This window comes from Eleginops maclovinus, chromosome 3 (genome assembly GCF_036324505.1).
Source record: "Eleginops maclovinus isolate JMC-PN-2008 ecotype Puerto Natales chromosome 3, JC_Emac_rtc_rv5, whole genome shotgun sequence".
Classification (NCBI taxonomy): domain Eukaryota; kingdom Metazoa; phylum Chordata; class Actinopteri; order Perciformes; family Eleginopidae; genus Eleginops; species Eleginops maclovinus.
Window position 1 is genome coordinate 20,408,155 of NC_086351.1, and position 14,999 is coordinate 20,423,153.

General features: G+C 44.2%; 3 protein-coding genes across 5 annotated transcripts in view; 1 reads left to right on the forward strand and 2 right to left on the reverse strand.

Annotated features, from left to right (window-relative positions):
• The window catches only part of bckdhb (branched chain keto acid dehydrogenase E1 subunit beta), a 74,707-nt gene that overhangs the window by 12,589 nt on the left and 47,119 nt on the right, over positions 1-14,999 (forward strand). Inside the window, exons 5-6 of the mRNA XM_063879764.1 lie at positions 8,794-8,949; positions 11,860-11,968. Coding sequence (XP_063735834.1) covers positions 8,794-8,949; positions 11,860-11,968 — 265 coding nt within the window. The remainder of the gene's footprint in view (positions 1-8,793; positions 8,950-11,859; positions 11,969-14,999) is intronic.
• Positions 1,801-4,461, reverse strand: LOC134862463 (uncharacterized). Its single transcript, XM_063880416.1, has 5 exons — positions 4,005-4,461; positions 3,681-3,890; positions 3,172-3,569; positions 2,967-3,071; positions 1,801-2,858 (listed from the first exon to the last, which is right to left on the reverse strand). Exons 1-5 carry the CDS (start codon positions 4,216-4,218, stop codon positions 2,481-2,483), a joined length of 1,305 nt encoding a protein of 434 aa, XP_063736486.1. The 5' UTR covers positions 4,219-4,461; the 3' UTR covers positions 1,801-2,480.
• LOC134862462 (uncharacterized) lies at positions 4,436-7,854 on the reverse strand. Of its 3 annotated transcripts, XM_063880413.1 has the most exons (6): positions 7,589-7,854; positions 6,543-6,689; positions 6,334-6,420; positions 5,362-5,837; positions 4,908-5,235; positions 4,436-4,801 (listed from the first exon to the last, which is right to left on the reverse strand). In XM_063880413.1, the coding sequence occupies exons 1-6, from the start codon at positions 7,589-7,591 to the stop codon at positions 4,436-4,438; spliced, it is 1,407 nt and encodes a 468-aa protein (XP_063736483.1). In that variant the 5' UTR covers positions 7,592-7,854. The 3 variants fall into 3 exon arrangements, with proteins under 3 accessions (XP_063736483.1, XP_063736484.1, XP_063736485.1); XM_063880414.1 differs by lacking the exon at positions 7,589-7,854 and having other exon boundaries at positions 5,362-6,227; positions 6,543-6,604; XM_063880415.1 differs by lacking the exon at positions 7,589-7,854 and having other exon boundaries at positions 5,362-6,224; positions 6,543-6,590.

The following is a 14,999-nucleotide window of genomic DNA, read 5'->3' on the forward strand; positions in this document are numbered from 1 at the left end:
AATACAAAGGAGCTTCTTTTGAATATACCTCACAATCCTTGAATATAAACCTTTTCTTCTGTCTCAAATGAACCCCCTGGATGTCACACTGACATATTATATATATATTAGAAGTCGCACCTTTCATAAGGGCATATCTGTCAAACCGCTATATGGGTCATTACTGCTGGTATGAATTTGTTTTGTTCTGATATAGCAGCTTCTTTAAGGCTCTGAAATGAACTTGAGCATTCATTGTTCTGAGTGGTCGTTGTTGGCTGCCACATTCTTAATGTCATTTAAAAAAAAAAAAAGGTTATTTGCATGATTCATTTATACAATAATTAAGTACAAGTGATGTAATTTCATTCTAACATCCACTAGCTCTCTTCCTGACTATTTCAACACAGATTTGTTATTCTCAATGTAGCATTAGGGAAAATAAAGTCTGTCCTCTGTAATCGTCAAATGTGAATAGAAAATCACAAAGTCTATATTGTTATTGGTTTGTTATGCAGTAAGGCCATCTCCTGAGAGCTTGTTTTTAATGAATATTGGGCGCTCAATCACTTGTGGCATTCCTACTAAGTGGCCTAACTATTCCTGTTAATATCAGTGTATGGATAGCCCAGATATAGAGTGACTGGCTGAGTAAACACAGACTTTTTGAAAGTAAAAATAAATTGGGGGCAGATACAGTATTTCTAACAGGGATGTTTAATGCATGTGATCCATAGTTTGATATCTTTATGCTTCATATTTATGTGCACTTGGAATGTCTGTGTAGAACTCGGTTATACTCTTTATCATTTCTTTGTGTACTTGCATACACACTGGACTCTCATTGTACTATAAACGGGATAACTTCCTAAGTCAGGGGTAAAAAAATGATTTATTTCAAGCTTGTTATGAAAATAAGTTATTGGGCTTTTTTTTTAATCCACTACTTGTGTGAAATCATTTTTGTCCTTATTTTTTTCTTTTCACCCTGGAAATGGGTGAATGTACTGTATATGTGTACATGTGTAGGTATTTATAGAATGTTGTTTATTTGTGTGTATTTATTTACTGATATACCTTTTTTCCTTTATGCTGCAACTGGATAACTAACGGGAGGGCTAATTTCTATATAAGCTATGCTTTCCGCCCTCCCTCTTCTACTTATTTTTGTTTGTTTGTCGGATTCATACATTGTCTGTACTAATATTGAAATGGTAAAATAAACACAAAAAAAACCAATACATTTTTTAACATGAATACTACTGTGTAATCTGTTTTAACATGCCTATTTAAGAAGGTTCATGTGTAAGCCACCGTTTTTTTAGAAGATTTGCTGCGGACCAATTAAAAATGGACCATGGGCTACAGTTGGTACCTGGGCTGTGGTTTGGCTACCCCTCCCCTTAGCATATTCAGTTTTTTTTAATTTATTTTTTTTAAAGATATTTTTTGGGGACTTTTTGCCTTTAATCGAATAGGACAGTGGAGAGTGACAGGAAAGTGGGAGAGAGAGTCGGGATGGGATCCGGAAAGGACCACGGGTCGGGAATCGAACCCGGGTCGCCGGCGTACAGTGCAGGTGCCCCAGCCAGTTGCGCCACGGCTGGCGCCAAAGCTGGGGAACAATAGTCTGTTAAGGGGGGGGAAAAAAGGAAGAGGAGGGGGAAGAAAAAAAAAGGGAGAAAAAGGAGAAAAAAGAAGAAAAAAGGAGAAAAAGAGGAGGAAAGGAGAGAAAAGGAGACAGTGAAGCATATATTTTTTTATCAAGCAAACTTTTATTACAATATCATATATGAACAATATATGAATCACACTTTTTTTTTTTTCTTCATGTCCTCCAGCCACTGTTCTTTTGGGACAGTTTCAATGTTTGGGCAGTACACCTTTCCTTTATACTGGCTGTGTCCAGTCTCTGCCGTCCTAAACTCCTTACACTGCTTACAGGTGTTGTGTAGTACCCTGCGGGTCAGTTTGCGGACTGGAGGAGCAGGAGGAGGAGGAGGAGGAGGAGGAGGCATGAGGCTGTAGCTCAGGGCCTGTGGGGCAGCCATCAGGACAGGCACCTGAGCACCTACTGGTCCCAGCAGCATCAGCTTCGGAGATGAACTTGGAGCTGGAGCTGGAGCAGGGAAGAGCTGCCGAGGAGTACGTGGCCTCACAGCCACAGGTGTGGCGGGTGTGTGTGTGTGTGTGGCGACTGCGGGTGTGTGTGTGGCGACTGCGGGTGTGTGTGTGGCGACTGCGGGTGTGTGTGTGTGTGGCGACTGCGGGTGTGTGTGTGTGTGTGGTCTTTCTCCTCGCTTGGCCCACGGTGCTGCTGGGCAGGTGGTACTGGTGAGCCGGGCCAGATTGGGGGGGTGCAGACACGGCCCGCGTTTTGGCTGTGGGGAGAGGGTCAGCCGCCACAGACAGTCGACTGGGCAGGTCCAGCCCCTGCATGACCACCGCAGTCTCCTGCCTCTGCACCCTCTTGCTGTTCCACTGGACCAGGGTGGTGTGGCTCACGTCCACCAGCTGCATGGAGGTCTTCGGCATGACCTCGGACCCAGAATACGCCGCCTGATCTGGCGGTAGTCCTCCAGGACGAGGTCAAACCTAGACACTGTGCCAGTCCCCTTCTTCTTGGGACCGCGGTGGATGGCACAGAGCCTAACGAAGATGCTCTCCACGAGCCGGCAACAGTCTGGCCACTGGGCAATTGGGGCAGAGGTGGTGAGGGCATGCCTCTTTACGCTCTCCACCCCCGGCGTGAACTCCTGCCTCTTCTTAGGACTCCTGAACCTCCCCGTGGCCAGCTTGGTCTGGTGTCTTGCGGCAAAGACCACCCGCTGCTGGTCGTAGGGAAGCAGTTCCTGCCAGAGGCCGACAATATTGTCCACCTGAGAAAGACAACATAGAGAGAACAGCACATGAGAAAACAAAAACATTGAAGTGCGGACATGTGTCAGGGAACAGAGGAGAAAAACAAAACAATAAGAGTTCCTAACCTGCTGGTTGCTGAGTGTTAGTAGTGGCTGGTTGCGCAGCTCCACGAGGCATTTTGCCAGCCTGTCCACCCTGTCCATGCCTGGCATGCCGGACTCATCCACGGCCTGGTAAAAAACAGGGATCAGAAATATGAGATCAGTGAAGTGTGGACAAAACAAAGACACGTGATGTTATTTATTATCAAATAAATATGCTTTAACATACCCCAGACACATCTGCAGCCAGGGAGGAGGCAGCAGGCTGGATGGGAGCGGCCATGCAGGAGGCAGCAGCAGCCATGGAGGAGGCAGCAGCCAGGGAGGAGGGAGCAGCCAGGGAGGAGACAGCAGCCAGGGAGGAGGGAGCAGGCTGGGAGGAGGCAGCAGGCTGGGAGGAGGCAGCAGCCACGGAGGAGGGAGCAGCCAGAGAGAAGATAGGCTGTGTTGGGTTATCAAGGAGACCTGGCACCATGAGGTCAGGTATATGGTCTTCCTCAATGCCCTCGTCCACTTCCTCACCCCCCTCCACATCCTCCAGCATGTCCTCCGTCTCCTCTGCGTCAGGGTTGACCTTCAGGGGCTGCCCAGTCTGACTTAGGAGGTAGTCAACACCAAGCAGCTCTCCTATGAAAAAGAACAGATAAACAAGCATGCACACATAATTAATAAACATTAATGTCATGTATGATGTCAAGCATATACACTAGGTAGACAGATATCATTACATTAGCATACCGGTGTATTTGGAGGGTGGCCTGAAGTTTGGCACATATGCCCGGCCAAACACCTTTATGTTGTTGGTGTTGACGCTCTGGGTCACATCCCCGGAGTAGGTGAGCAGAGACGATGGCCTGCTTGTCACCGCCGCCGCCCCCCGGTCCTGGTTCCACCTGTTCAGGCCTTCCAGGAGGTAGAGCTGAAAATTCAGCGCATTTGCACTGGTTCCTGTGAAAACAATGAAATATTAATAGTCAATTAAAAAGGTCTAGCTTTCCAATCTAATGAGTGCTTTCATAAAAGAGCATAGTGACTGCTTATATACATAAGGGAGACACCAACCTGGAATGAACCTGTTCAGGTGGCAGTGGAAGGACTCCAGGGATGTGGACCCCCTGGCACAGCGGTAGCTGGTGAGGACCACACCTCCCTTCCTGATGGTGCCGGTCTCGGTGTAGAGCTGCACACCAGGCAGGTCCTGGATGCAGCTGACGTGGCGTTGCTGCACACGCCAGATGTGCTCCATGCGCACCTGGTCCAGCAGTGGCACCCCCATCAGGTCATTCCCATTGGTCCCGCCCAGTTGCTGCAGCAGCCGCCCAATGAGGCTGATGGTGGCCTCCACGCCGCGCGTCCTCCTGCGGCAGTACTGGCTCAGCTCCCTCTTACTGATCCTGGCATCCACCGCAGCATCAGTAATGGCTGGCACACCTTCCTGCCTGAGCTGCTCTCTCTTTGCCTGATGCAACAGAGAGAGGTCCCCTGCATCCCACTCAAAAATGCAGGCAGAGAGGTAGCTCATGAAGGTGGGGTAGAGGGGATGGGCGTCGGTGGTACACAGCCAGCCTCCGCATGAAGTGCCAGATGTCCAGCCGTATTTGGAGGTCTGGCCACTCCCCAAACCTGTTCTGCAGCGTGGTGGACCCCTCACTGATGCAGCAGTTACAGTCCACATACAGCAGCAGTGGGGGTGCGACAGCTGCAAGGCGGTACCGCTCCATCACTCCTGCCACCATCCTGTCCAGTCCTGGCCCCTCCTGCACTGTCACCACACTGGTCACGATCTGGCCAACCTCGTTCCCAATGGAGGTGACCCAGAGACCAGTCCCCTTGGCATGGCCAGCCAGCTTCTTTGTGATCTGGAATTTCACAATAGCGATGTTAAAAAAATCTGTAAAATTTGAGGAAATCTACAGGAGCAAGAGTATATAGATTAACTACACTGTACACATGTATTATTATTACCTGTTTGGTTGAGTCCATCTTTAAGATGGAGCCAAACGTTGATGTGATGCTGGCTTTAATATGGTCCAGGCGAGAGAGGATGTCCCTGCCATAGACCGTCAGCAGCCAGCGACTGGTGGGCACATCAATGGGCTCTGGGGGATCCTGGCACACCACTGGGAAGAGGCTTGGCCGGCCAACAAACTCAGCACACTCCCCAAGATAGTGTGCCAACCTGTTCAGCCATTCCTCCCCATGGTTCTCCTTCAGCTGCTTCACCAGACGTGCTGGACTGTTCCCGAGAGTCCGTTCACGCAGCAGGCGAATGACACGGATGTCACAGGCGTACCTGAAATGAACATGTAGCTCCAATTAGTTACGCATTAAAGGGAGGGTCATTACAGTCATGTAAAGGCTATCATACGCAGCCGGCGAAACAACAGTTGAATGTGACAGCAGAGTTCCATTTACTCACTGGCGGGTCAGGATCATCCGGAACATTTTCTGGTGCGGCAGGTCCAGCTGATTCCGGACAGTCTCGGAGGTGGACAGGTAGTTCACAGAACACACAGTGCACCCGAGTGTCTCTGTCACCATCAGGTAATACCTGTCGATGTCCAGGACCTTCCGAGCCCTCTTGTGGACACCGTACCCCGTCAGCTGCTTCCCACACTCAGGGCAGGTTACCCTCACCTTCCACAGGTGGTAGGGCATCCACACCATCAGCCTGTGGTTTAAGAAGCGGTCTGGTGTCGGTGTCTGGTGGTAGATGAGGGCTGGGGCAGGGGGCTCGTACCACAGCTTCAGGTCTTGCCGCAGTTTGCCAGAGTGGAAGATGGCGTTTGAAATCCACCTCTGGTCTTGGACAGGGATGTTTTTATACATCTCTGCTGGCAACCACACCGAAGCTGCAGCCCCCGCAGTGGCCAGCTGAACTCCTCCAGGTGCATCCTGTTTAGAAGACAACAATAATGTAGTAATGTATGGCATACATAAAGGCTACACTAAGCATAACCTACACAACACATTATTAATGTATGGCATAAATAAAGGCTACACTAAGCATAACCTACACAACACATTAGAAATAAAGGTATGTCTGGAGGTCAGTGTAAGGAGTGCGCTTGACCAAAGGGAGATGGCCAGGTATGACTATATAGATGTTAATTAGGTTGGCTTCAACCATCTTGTCTAATAGCTGTAGCTCCCAGCCGTTGCACCAGCCGTTGCACCAGGGTCCGAGACCACAGCAGCAGACTGTGACGGTGGCACAGCAGCCGTTGCACCAGGGGCCACAGCAGCAGACTGTGAGGCAGCGGCAGGAGGCTGAGTGGTGGGCTGCTAAAGCAACAGCATTGTGTTATGAGATAACAGCTACAGCATTGCAGCAGACATGAGATGCCAGATTAATCATAACGATACATCATTTAAACATAGATCACCTTACCTTAGCACCGTGAAAGCCACAGTTACAGGCCACTGACCCTCCAAACAGAGTGGACTGTCCACGGACCTGCATGGGGCAATTCTCAATCTGAAACAATCAGTACTGTGTTTAGTCTGGGGTAGGTAGTACAGTCATTTGCTTTATTCATAGTATCTGCACTATTGTAGGGTATATTTTTCAAGTCATCATTATGTATTGCCATATTTTACCTTCTGATAGAGGGCATACCACTTCCGCTGCCTAGGGGCTGGTCTGTTGCCTCCAGAAGGCCAAACCCCTGAGCTGGCAAATGCCCTCAGCCTTGCCATCCACTGTCCTTCCCCCAGGCCCTTGAGGCTTTTAGGCTTGTTGCTCATCTAAAGGGAATATGAATATGAAAATGGACAACAATAAACAATGAGCATCCTTTGGACAATACACTGTGACACTACAGCACAAACGCGCACACACAGCATGACAGACAGCTGCATTATCAAATCAATCAAGTTACAATAATGTTGGGTGTCTGATCACCTCTGATAAGGTGAAGTAGTTGATATGATTTGCTAGTCATAGTGATAATGAGGGTATTATGTAGATCGTATTCGTAACGTTAGTTTGTTTACATTTACATGGCTTTTTCTATTCATATTAATATTGAGCCTATAAACATTACATTTATTGATCGTAACGTAAACGTCAGTTTGTTTACATTCCAAGTACCACCACGAACGACACATATTAGCTAGCCTAAAGCTTGGCATACCGCCTTATATGATGCCAGTTCACGCTAGCTAGAACAATGGCGTTATCCTATTTATAAATCACACATTTGGCATGATAATCTCACAAACATCTCCTCTGCAAAACGAAATTGACCGGCAAGTTAGCAATCGCGATTGTAAGCTGTGGTGGCTAAACTGGCCAAACGTAACGTAACACAGGTAGCAAAACAATCGCGGATACTTTCGTGTGATGGATTAAAATAAAGCTCACATGCCCAGTTCACGCAAGCTAGAACAATGACGTTATCCTATTTATAAATCACACTATTTAGCATGATAATTCCCCTGGCAGGCATCTTGTACAACATCTCCTCTGCGAAATCGAAATGGACCAGCAAGTTAGCAATAGCGATTGTTAGCTATGGTGGATAAACTGGCCTTAACGTAACGTAACACAGGTAGCAAAACAATCGGATACTTTCGTGTGATTGATTAAAATAAACCCCACATGCATTTTTCAGCAGGAGACACATATTTGAATAGTTACTTACCATTGAATCGTACTGCTAGATTCTAAGTAGAATAAGCGGAAAAAACAATGGCTTCCGTTTGTTGCAGAGCGTTGCTGTGCTTGCTGTGCTTGAGCTTGCTTTGGCGCGTAACGTACGTCATCCATTCCACATTGGAAAGTAGCGATGTGATTGGCCAGGTCCAATCTCCACATTGGATAGTAGCGATGTGATTGGCCAGGTCCATTGTCATCTCGCTACGTGATTGGGACAGGCTGTATCTCACATTGGAAATGAACGAACGTGATTCGCTGTTGACATTGGACTGAGAACAGACTAACCCTTCCCAGGTGGGGCCAGTATATTCAGTTTTATGTGCATACTGCTATTACTGCCTCCGCTTAAGGGGTTTGAATTCACTATCGTCAGAAACACTTTGAAATGAAGGAGGATGGAAGTTATAGTTTGTTAGCCTGGCAGACACTAATGTCACTGATTTGATTTATTCTTCTGACTTGTCTTATGTCTGATCTCAGACCTCCAATTGTTTATCGTCTCATATTCTACAATCTAACTCGGAAAAATCAGTTTAACAGAAGAAGGGCTTTCCTATGACTTCTCAGTATTTCTGAGAAAGATTATGTGTGGCATTGAAAGTTATTGCGTGACAAGAGGTGGTATTCTAATTCTTCTCGCCTGCCATAAGATGAATGCTAAACCCTTCTTTGTCAAGGCTGAATAAAACAGTGGTCTCTCTCTTGCTCGCTCTCGCTCTCTCGCTCTCTTCTGCGCTTTCGCTTAAAATGACTGCAGTCTGAACTGACCTGAGAGAGACATAAAAGCTGAAGTGACAACCCACCTGGGTATCGGGGAGGAAAACTTTGGACTGCTTTTAGGAGGGAGTCTAGTGCAAGAAACTGTATAAGTAGGAAGAAGGAACCCAACACTTATGATTTCTCTCGTTAAAAATAAAATAATGTTTTTAAAAGCATTAAGGGGAATAGCAGGGAAATGAAGACTCAATCCAACGTCCAATCCTTCGGTTTTATTCATAATATCTCTTTAAAAAAGCACTCCGTGTTCTAGGGTGTACATTGTGCTGCTGGCTTCAGCACATTGTCTTTAGAGTCTGAACTTAGCTGCTTCTACTTTTGCAAGTTTTCCGAAGGATCATAAAGTTTCATCGTCGTGTGTCAACTAATAAAGTGTGGTTATGTTAAACCTCAATTATGTTGGTCTCTTTCCAGATAGTCAACGAAGCAGCCAAGTACCGCTACCGCTCTGGAAACCTGTTCGACTGCGGCAACCTCACCATCCGGGCCCCGTGGGGGTGTGTCGGCCACGGCTCGCTTTACCACTCCCAGAGCCCCGAGGCCTTCTTCGCCCACTGCCCCGGCATCAAGGTCAGCCATGTTGGTTATGACAGATTCAGACTTGTATTTGCTTCCTTCTTTAGATTGTTTTGTTTGTGCATTTTGACAATGAAGCGTCTCTGTCCAGAATACATTTAAAGGGGCCCTATCATGCTCTTTGGGGTTTCCCCTTTCATTTAGTGTGTTCTATAGGTTTTTGTGCATGTAAATGGTCTGCAAAAGCTTAAAACTTCAAAAGGCGTTTCTCTCCCACACACTCCACCCCCTTCCTGAAGCGCCTCCATTGCACCTCATTGTTTGCTTCGGTAACATAACGACATCACTGTATCACTTGCACTTCTATTGTTTAGCACTCCAACACATTGTTTGTGATTGGCTTAGGGTTGGGACATCTCCGACACACCTCTAAGCAATTAACAGATCCCAACTCAGGCTGCCAGCTAACCAATCAGAGCAGACTGGGCTCGGGTTTCAGACAGAGGGGGAAAAGAGGTGCTGCAGTTTGAGAAAAGTAAAGAGCTTTTTGAACATTAAATCACTCAATCAATCACATTTATTTATAAAGCACCTTTACAACCCATGTTGACCAAAGTGTTGTACAGAACAGAGCAGGTAGCCAACACAACCTTTATCATAAAATAAATGAAAGACAGATGTAAACATTAATACACACAGCTCATATGCACAAATACATATGCATAGGCACTGTCAGCCAGATAAGCCGGATAATAAAAGTACGTTTTTAGCCTGGATTTAAAGCAGTCAATGGAGGGGGATGCTGTTACAGTTTTAGGGCTGCAATTAAAGCATGGAAACATGACACAGTAGAGGAACAAAATACAAATATCAACCAAAAAAAATGAGCATAATGCTCAGTGCCAAACACACCTGAATTCTTCAGGCTTGTAAAAGGCAGGAGGGAGCCTGCTTCTTTGAGTTTCTATATGTTAGCCTGAGGGGGGAAATCATGCTTTCACACACACAAATCCTAACTTCCCATAGAATAATAGCGCACAACACCAACAGTATTTTCCCAACACTGATAGCATCTCTGAGATGGCATTAAGAGCACAAAGCAAACACGTTAAATGTCAGGACACGACATCCCTTCCTGATTTTTATTTATTGCTAAGCATACATATTATCGAAGTCTCTAATACGGCGGATGACTGTATGGTTTACTGCTACGGTTCATCCTCTGTGAGTAACCATCAATGAGAGCAATAAACAGGTTGTCTTCAGCAAAGGTCAGGCTGATAACGGTTGATCTGTGTGCGTACTATCATCACTGCTGGCTCCATCTGAGAGACAGTCCCACCACGCTGTCTGGCAGGCTGGATTCAGCTTGGCCTAGCGCCCTGATACCCCAATTCTGACCTAAATACCATCACTAGATTGAATATCTGACAAACTATCAATGCCAAATAGATAGGAGGATATGTTTACAATCCTTTCTGTCAGTCTTAGTCCATACTGTATATTAAGTAGTTCTGTATCAAGTCATACTGCCATGTGATCACACCAGATGTGCGCTGAACTCGTAAAAAGATGCCGAAATAACTACATCATGATGCTGATTTGTCATGCTTCGTCAAGTCTCCCGGCAAGATGACAGGATTTTTTTTTTTAAATGCTTGATTTCTGAGAATTGACCAATCAGTGCTATTGCTAACATCTATTGTTTATTCCATAGGTATCTGCACAAGCATAAACTCACCCGCATTTAGGATGTTTATCATGGATGAGAGATGCCAACAGACGGGTTAAGAAATAATAATCAATATTAAGAGTAACTGCAACACCGTCTTATTTTGAAATCCATTTTATTTTGAAACTGTTTATTTTTGTAACCGGATGTATACAACACTGATGACGCTTGATGCCGGATGGGAGAAAACTGCCGGTTTTAGTATTGGTTTCCTTAGCGGACAGAATCTGGACAAAGAGTAAATGGGGGAAATTACTTTTGGTGTTATACATTAAACACACAATGTCTAATTCTCCTTATTGACGCTGTAATACCCTAAGGAGGGAGACGACCCAATGCCACGTAATCACTAAACTGACCGGAAGTTCTGTTATGCTTTGAGGCGACCAATAGGAAGAGGCGACCTCTGGACAAAGGGCAATGTAACTAAGGAACCGCCCTCTTTTCGCTCGGACCCTCGGACAGTAAACACCTTGTGAACCCTATTCATGTTTTGGGCCTGTTCAAGTGTGTTCTGAGCTACTGAGCCACAGCTGTGAAACTTTTGTAAAACCTACTACTGCATTCTTTTATTAAATACTCCTTTTAAACACTTGTATGAGGAGCTTCACTTGGTTTTCTTTTAAATCTACTCCTGGACTTTTAATAAAAGAACATTCCTACAACGGATACAATAGTTATTTACTCCATTTCCGATTCAATTACATCAGTGTTGCAAGGAGAATCCAAACACAGAGGGGTTTTCATGAAACGCCAGGAAATACATTTAAATCAGAGTCAAATCCATGGTAATTATTTTCACATCGCTTTTATGTTTACTGTATATGCCCAGGTCTGACCCTTACTAACAAATATGATCACTTTTATTACTTCCTGAGATGGAATTCACTTTATTTTTACCATTACAAAGGCCCATTTTACACACACAGCTATAGACATGCACTGATGGAGAAGAGGTAGAGCGATGGGGCTGCCAGTGTTGCTGAGGGACACCTCTGCAGTTCCCAGAAGGCAAACTGGCAACTGTCCAGGTACCAGTCCACACTCGGGTCAAGTCCCTAAAGACTGAGCCACTTCAAGTTGACTGGATTCGAGTTGATCGCATTTGGCCCATTGAAACTGTTACTTTCTATCATTGCAGGCCTTCTACATTACATTCAATGAAATAACATCGGAAGCTATGTTAAACCTCTATGAAATAGTCTTAATAAAGCGTGTCGTGTGCTCCTCAGGTTGTAATACCTCGCAGCCCAGTGCAGGCCAAGGGACTGCTCCTCTCCTGCATCGCGGACCAGAACCCCTGCATATTCTTTGAGCCCAAGATCCTGTACAGAGCAGCAGGTAAGCGGCACTGCATGAGAATATAAATCTGATTCCACATGCCACCGAGCACTTGTTAGATTCGTAGAGCCTCTGTGGCCCTCCCATCTGTTCGCCTGGCACCTGATTGATAGCAAATGGTGTCTCTTATAGAAGTGTGAGGCAAGATAAACAAACATTGGTGTGAAGCAGAGCATCTAAATGGGCTGTGAAGTGTTGACAGTGCCCAGATGAGTCCTCTCTCCCATCCAGTCCCTATGTGGAGGGAACATCAATGCGTACGCCAGCATGGCTTTTGGCAGGCTGCCGGGCGAAAAGGTGTCCAGGAAAGTGGTAATGAACTCTTAGCAGTCGTTGGCAGCTGCTGCAGAACAGTGCTTTCTTGGCTACGCTACAATAGATTGATGTTCGGGATTAAGACAGCCTTATGTGCTTAGAGGTGCTTTGAGCTCATTATAGTGATGAAAGGCAGAACCAGATCAGATTGGCACCACCAGCCTGAAAGCCAAACCTTTTTTGACAAGTTCTGTTGTTGATAAGAGCCATATGAGATTGTAAAATATTACACTCGACTGCTGACATTGTTTTAACTATGGCATCAGTTTAGCTATCATTGTCCAAAACATTTCCTAAGATTACAATACAGCGTGATTAAAACCATTCCTTGGCACCAAAGGATTGACTCCAATCTTCACAACTCCCTCATAGTTTCCTGAATGCTTTTAAGTTGTGCTCGAAGCTAAATCCTTTCCCTTGTCGTAGAGACCACTCCAAATTGTTCTTAAATCTCAATCTCTACATGTATGGCAGCCTTTCCATTCCATTCCAGTCTCTGTCAAATTCCAACACATGTTGTCAGTAGTTTGTGAAATAAAAAAAGTAATTTATTCAAACACATACCTATAAATAGTAAAACTAGAGAGACTGATAATGCTGCAGTGGTCTCTTAATTTGTTGGTTCTACAGTAGAAGCTTTCTGTTGAACATGCAAAAGCTAACGTGCCAGTGAGTCATTACATTTGAGTGCTATTCACAATATTCACAATAGCTTCTCAAGTTTCTTTCTGTACCGTTAACTCCCCCTGGCATTTAGGTATCAGGGCTGTACATTATTCAATGAATAGTTTGATTTGAAGAGGAGAAAAAAAAATCTCTCTAATGGACAATCTTGCTAACTTTTTGATAGAAAATGCGTAAATGGTTGCTAATAGAACACAAGTTCACATGGTTTTTGAAAAGATGCCTTTGTACTATGATGTAGATAAATGTATAGGACAGGGAAGATGATTAGAACTGTATGGAGAAAAGGGATGGGATGACATAATCACATGTTTTTACTTAATAAGCTCGATAATCATGAATTTCCCAACATTAGTTACTTAAAAGCTGTGTTATTTAAATTAAAAAAAAGAAGTATTTATTAGTAATTATCATGTTAGAACTTTATCCATGATGGCCACCTTATGTGTCAGGTTTGATCTAGACCGGTATCAGGGGCGCTGCGCCCTCTTAAAAATGCAGATTTTTCCCGTAAAATGTCAACGTGATGCCAAAACACAATATTTCTGTTTGTCAGAAACTATACCATTACTCAAAAAATAGGAAAATCAAATAGAGCGTCAGATGGCAAACAGTAGACATCCTTATTTTTATGTAGCTCCGACTAATTAGGGGATGGATATCCGGTGAATGGCAGGCAGCAGGCTTACACTGAAATTGTGATTTCTGAATTAGATTGTTTCTTTTACTGTCCTTTTTTCTTTAGAGGAAGTAAAGAAAATGTAATTTGGGATTTAATTGTTGTTTGAGCAACTTTGAGACATGAAGAAACTATTATTTTCCTCTTCCCTCTGATGCATTATTTTTGCTGGGAAGTGGGCGAGGCTGTAATTTTGGCTGGAAGTGACGTTGGCGCCCTCATACTATATTTTTCTAGAAAAAACCCTGATGTATGTATACATTTCATTGTTTGATTATTTTCCACTTAAAGGGATGTTCACTAAAACAGATGTGAGCTATCCACGATGCAATCAAGGTTTATTTCTAAAATGATTTAATGTTTTCATGCCAAACAATATGTTGGAGTCCAACTGGGGTTTACTGTGGAATATCAGCATTCAAAAGACCTTTGTGAATCCATAGAATATTCACTGGTAATAAATAGTTATATAGTAATGGATAACATCTTGCCTTTTTCAACTGTTATGAAACACATAGTGTTGCCTTAGAATATATAGGAAAGCTGAAGTGCAGATACTACTGTAGATGCAGGTGTATTTTTGGTATTTTTAATTACCAACCAGCTATGGAGGGTTTAACAATCCATCAAAGCCTTTTTAGATTCAGTGGCTGTGATATAAATGACTTTGGATGGATCTTACTATCATGTGTGTTGGAACAAGTGTCAGAGAAAGTCACTGCGTTTACTAATAATAATAATAATAATAATAATAATAATAATAATAATAATAATGATAAAAGAAGAATGTCTCAGATGAATGTGGTTCAAAAGGGCAGCCAAGTGCAGATGTCTGAGTTCTTGGCAGCATTTCTGTTTGAGCATAAATCTTACTTTATTAGCCTCTTGGGAAGTGATGAGGTGGTACATCACTGTAAAGAGAGGAATTGCTGGCAGCATTTCCAAATGGACCGATACCAACATATAATAGACACATCGATACTATGCAAGCCTGTGCCAAGACTAGCATAGACTATATTAATAATTCCCCAACTGCTGATACTGCTTTAACAAAACACCAACCTTTGAAATATTTGTTCAAAGTTGCCAAGGGTTAATGTTGTAGATTTAAAAGGTTTCAAAATAACTCAAATAAGGCCTTAATTGATCAGGATACGACAACTAACTAAGTTGTTTGCAGATGCACAGTTTACTCAATGACATGGGGGGATATTTAATATTACAATAAACATTTGGATAAATGTTCCATAACTGCCTCAAAGCCAAAATCCTTTTGACAAGTTTTGTTAGTTTGATAAGAGCCATATGAGAAATATTACAGCCGGCTGCTGAGATTGTTTTAACCATGGCATC

Excerpts from the sequence above, each read along its gene's own strand:
- LOC134862463 (XM_063880416.1), bottom strand. The coding sequence starts at position 4,218 with ATGGGGGTGCCACTGCTGGACCAGGTGCGCATGGAGCACATCTGGCGT. Across the intron at positions 3,891-4,004 it reads CCTGAACAGGTTCATTCCAG|GAACCAGTGCAAATGCGCTG; the intron begins GTTGGTGTCTCC and ends TTGTTTTCACAG. Across the intron at positions 3,570-3,680 it reads GCCACCCTCCAAATACACCG|GAGAGCTGCTTGGTGTTGAC; the intron begins GTATGCTAATGT and ends TCTTTTTCATAG.
- LOC134862462 (XM_063880413.1), bottom strand. Across the intron at positions 5,838-6,333 it reads GTGGCTTTCACGGTGCTAAG|GATGCACCTGGAGGAGTTCA; the intron begins GTAAGGTGATCT and ends TCTTCTAAACAG. Across the intron at positions 4,802-4,907 it reads AGATGGACTCAACCAAACAG|ATCACAAAGAAGCTGGCTGG; the intron begins GTAATAATAATA and ends GTGAAATTCCAG.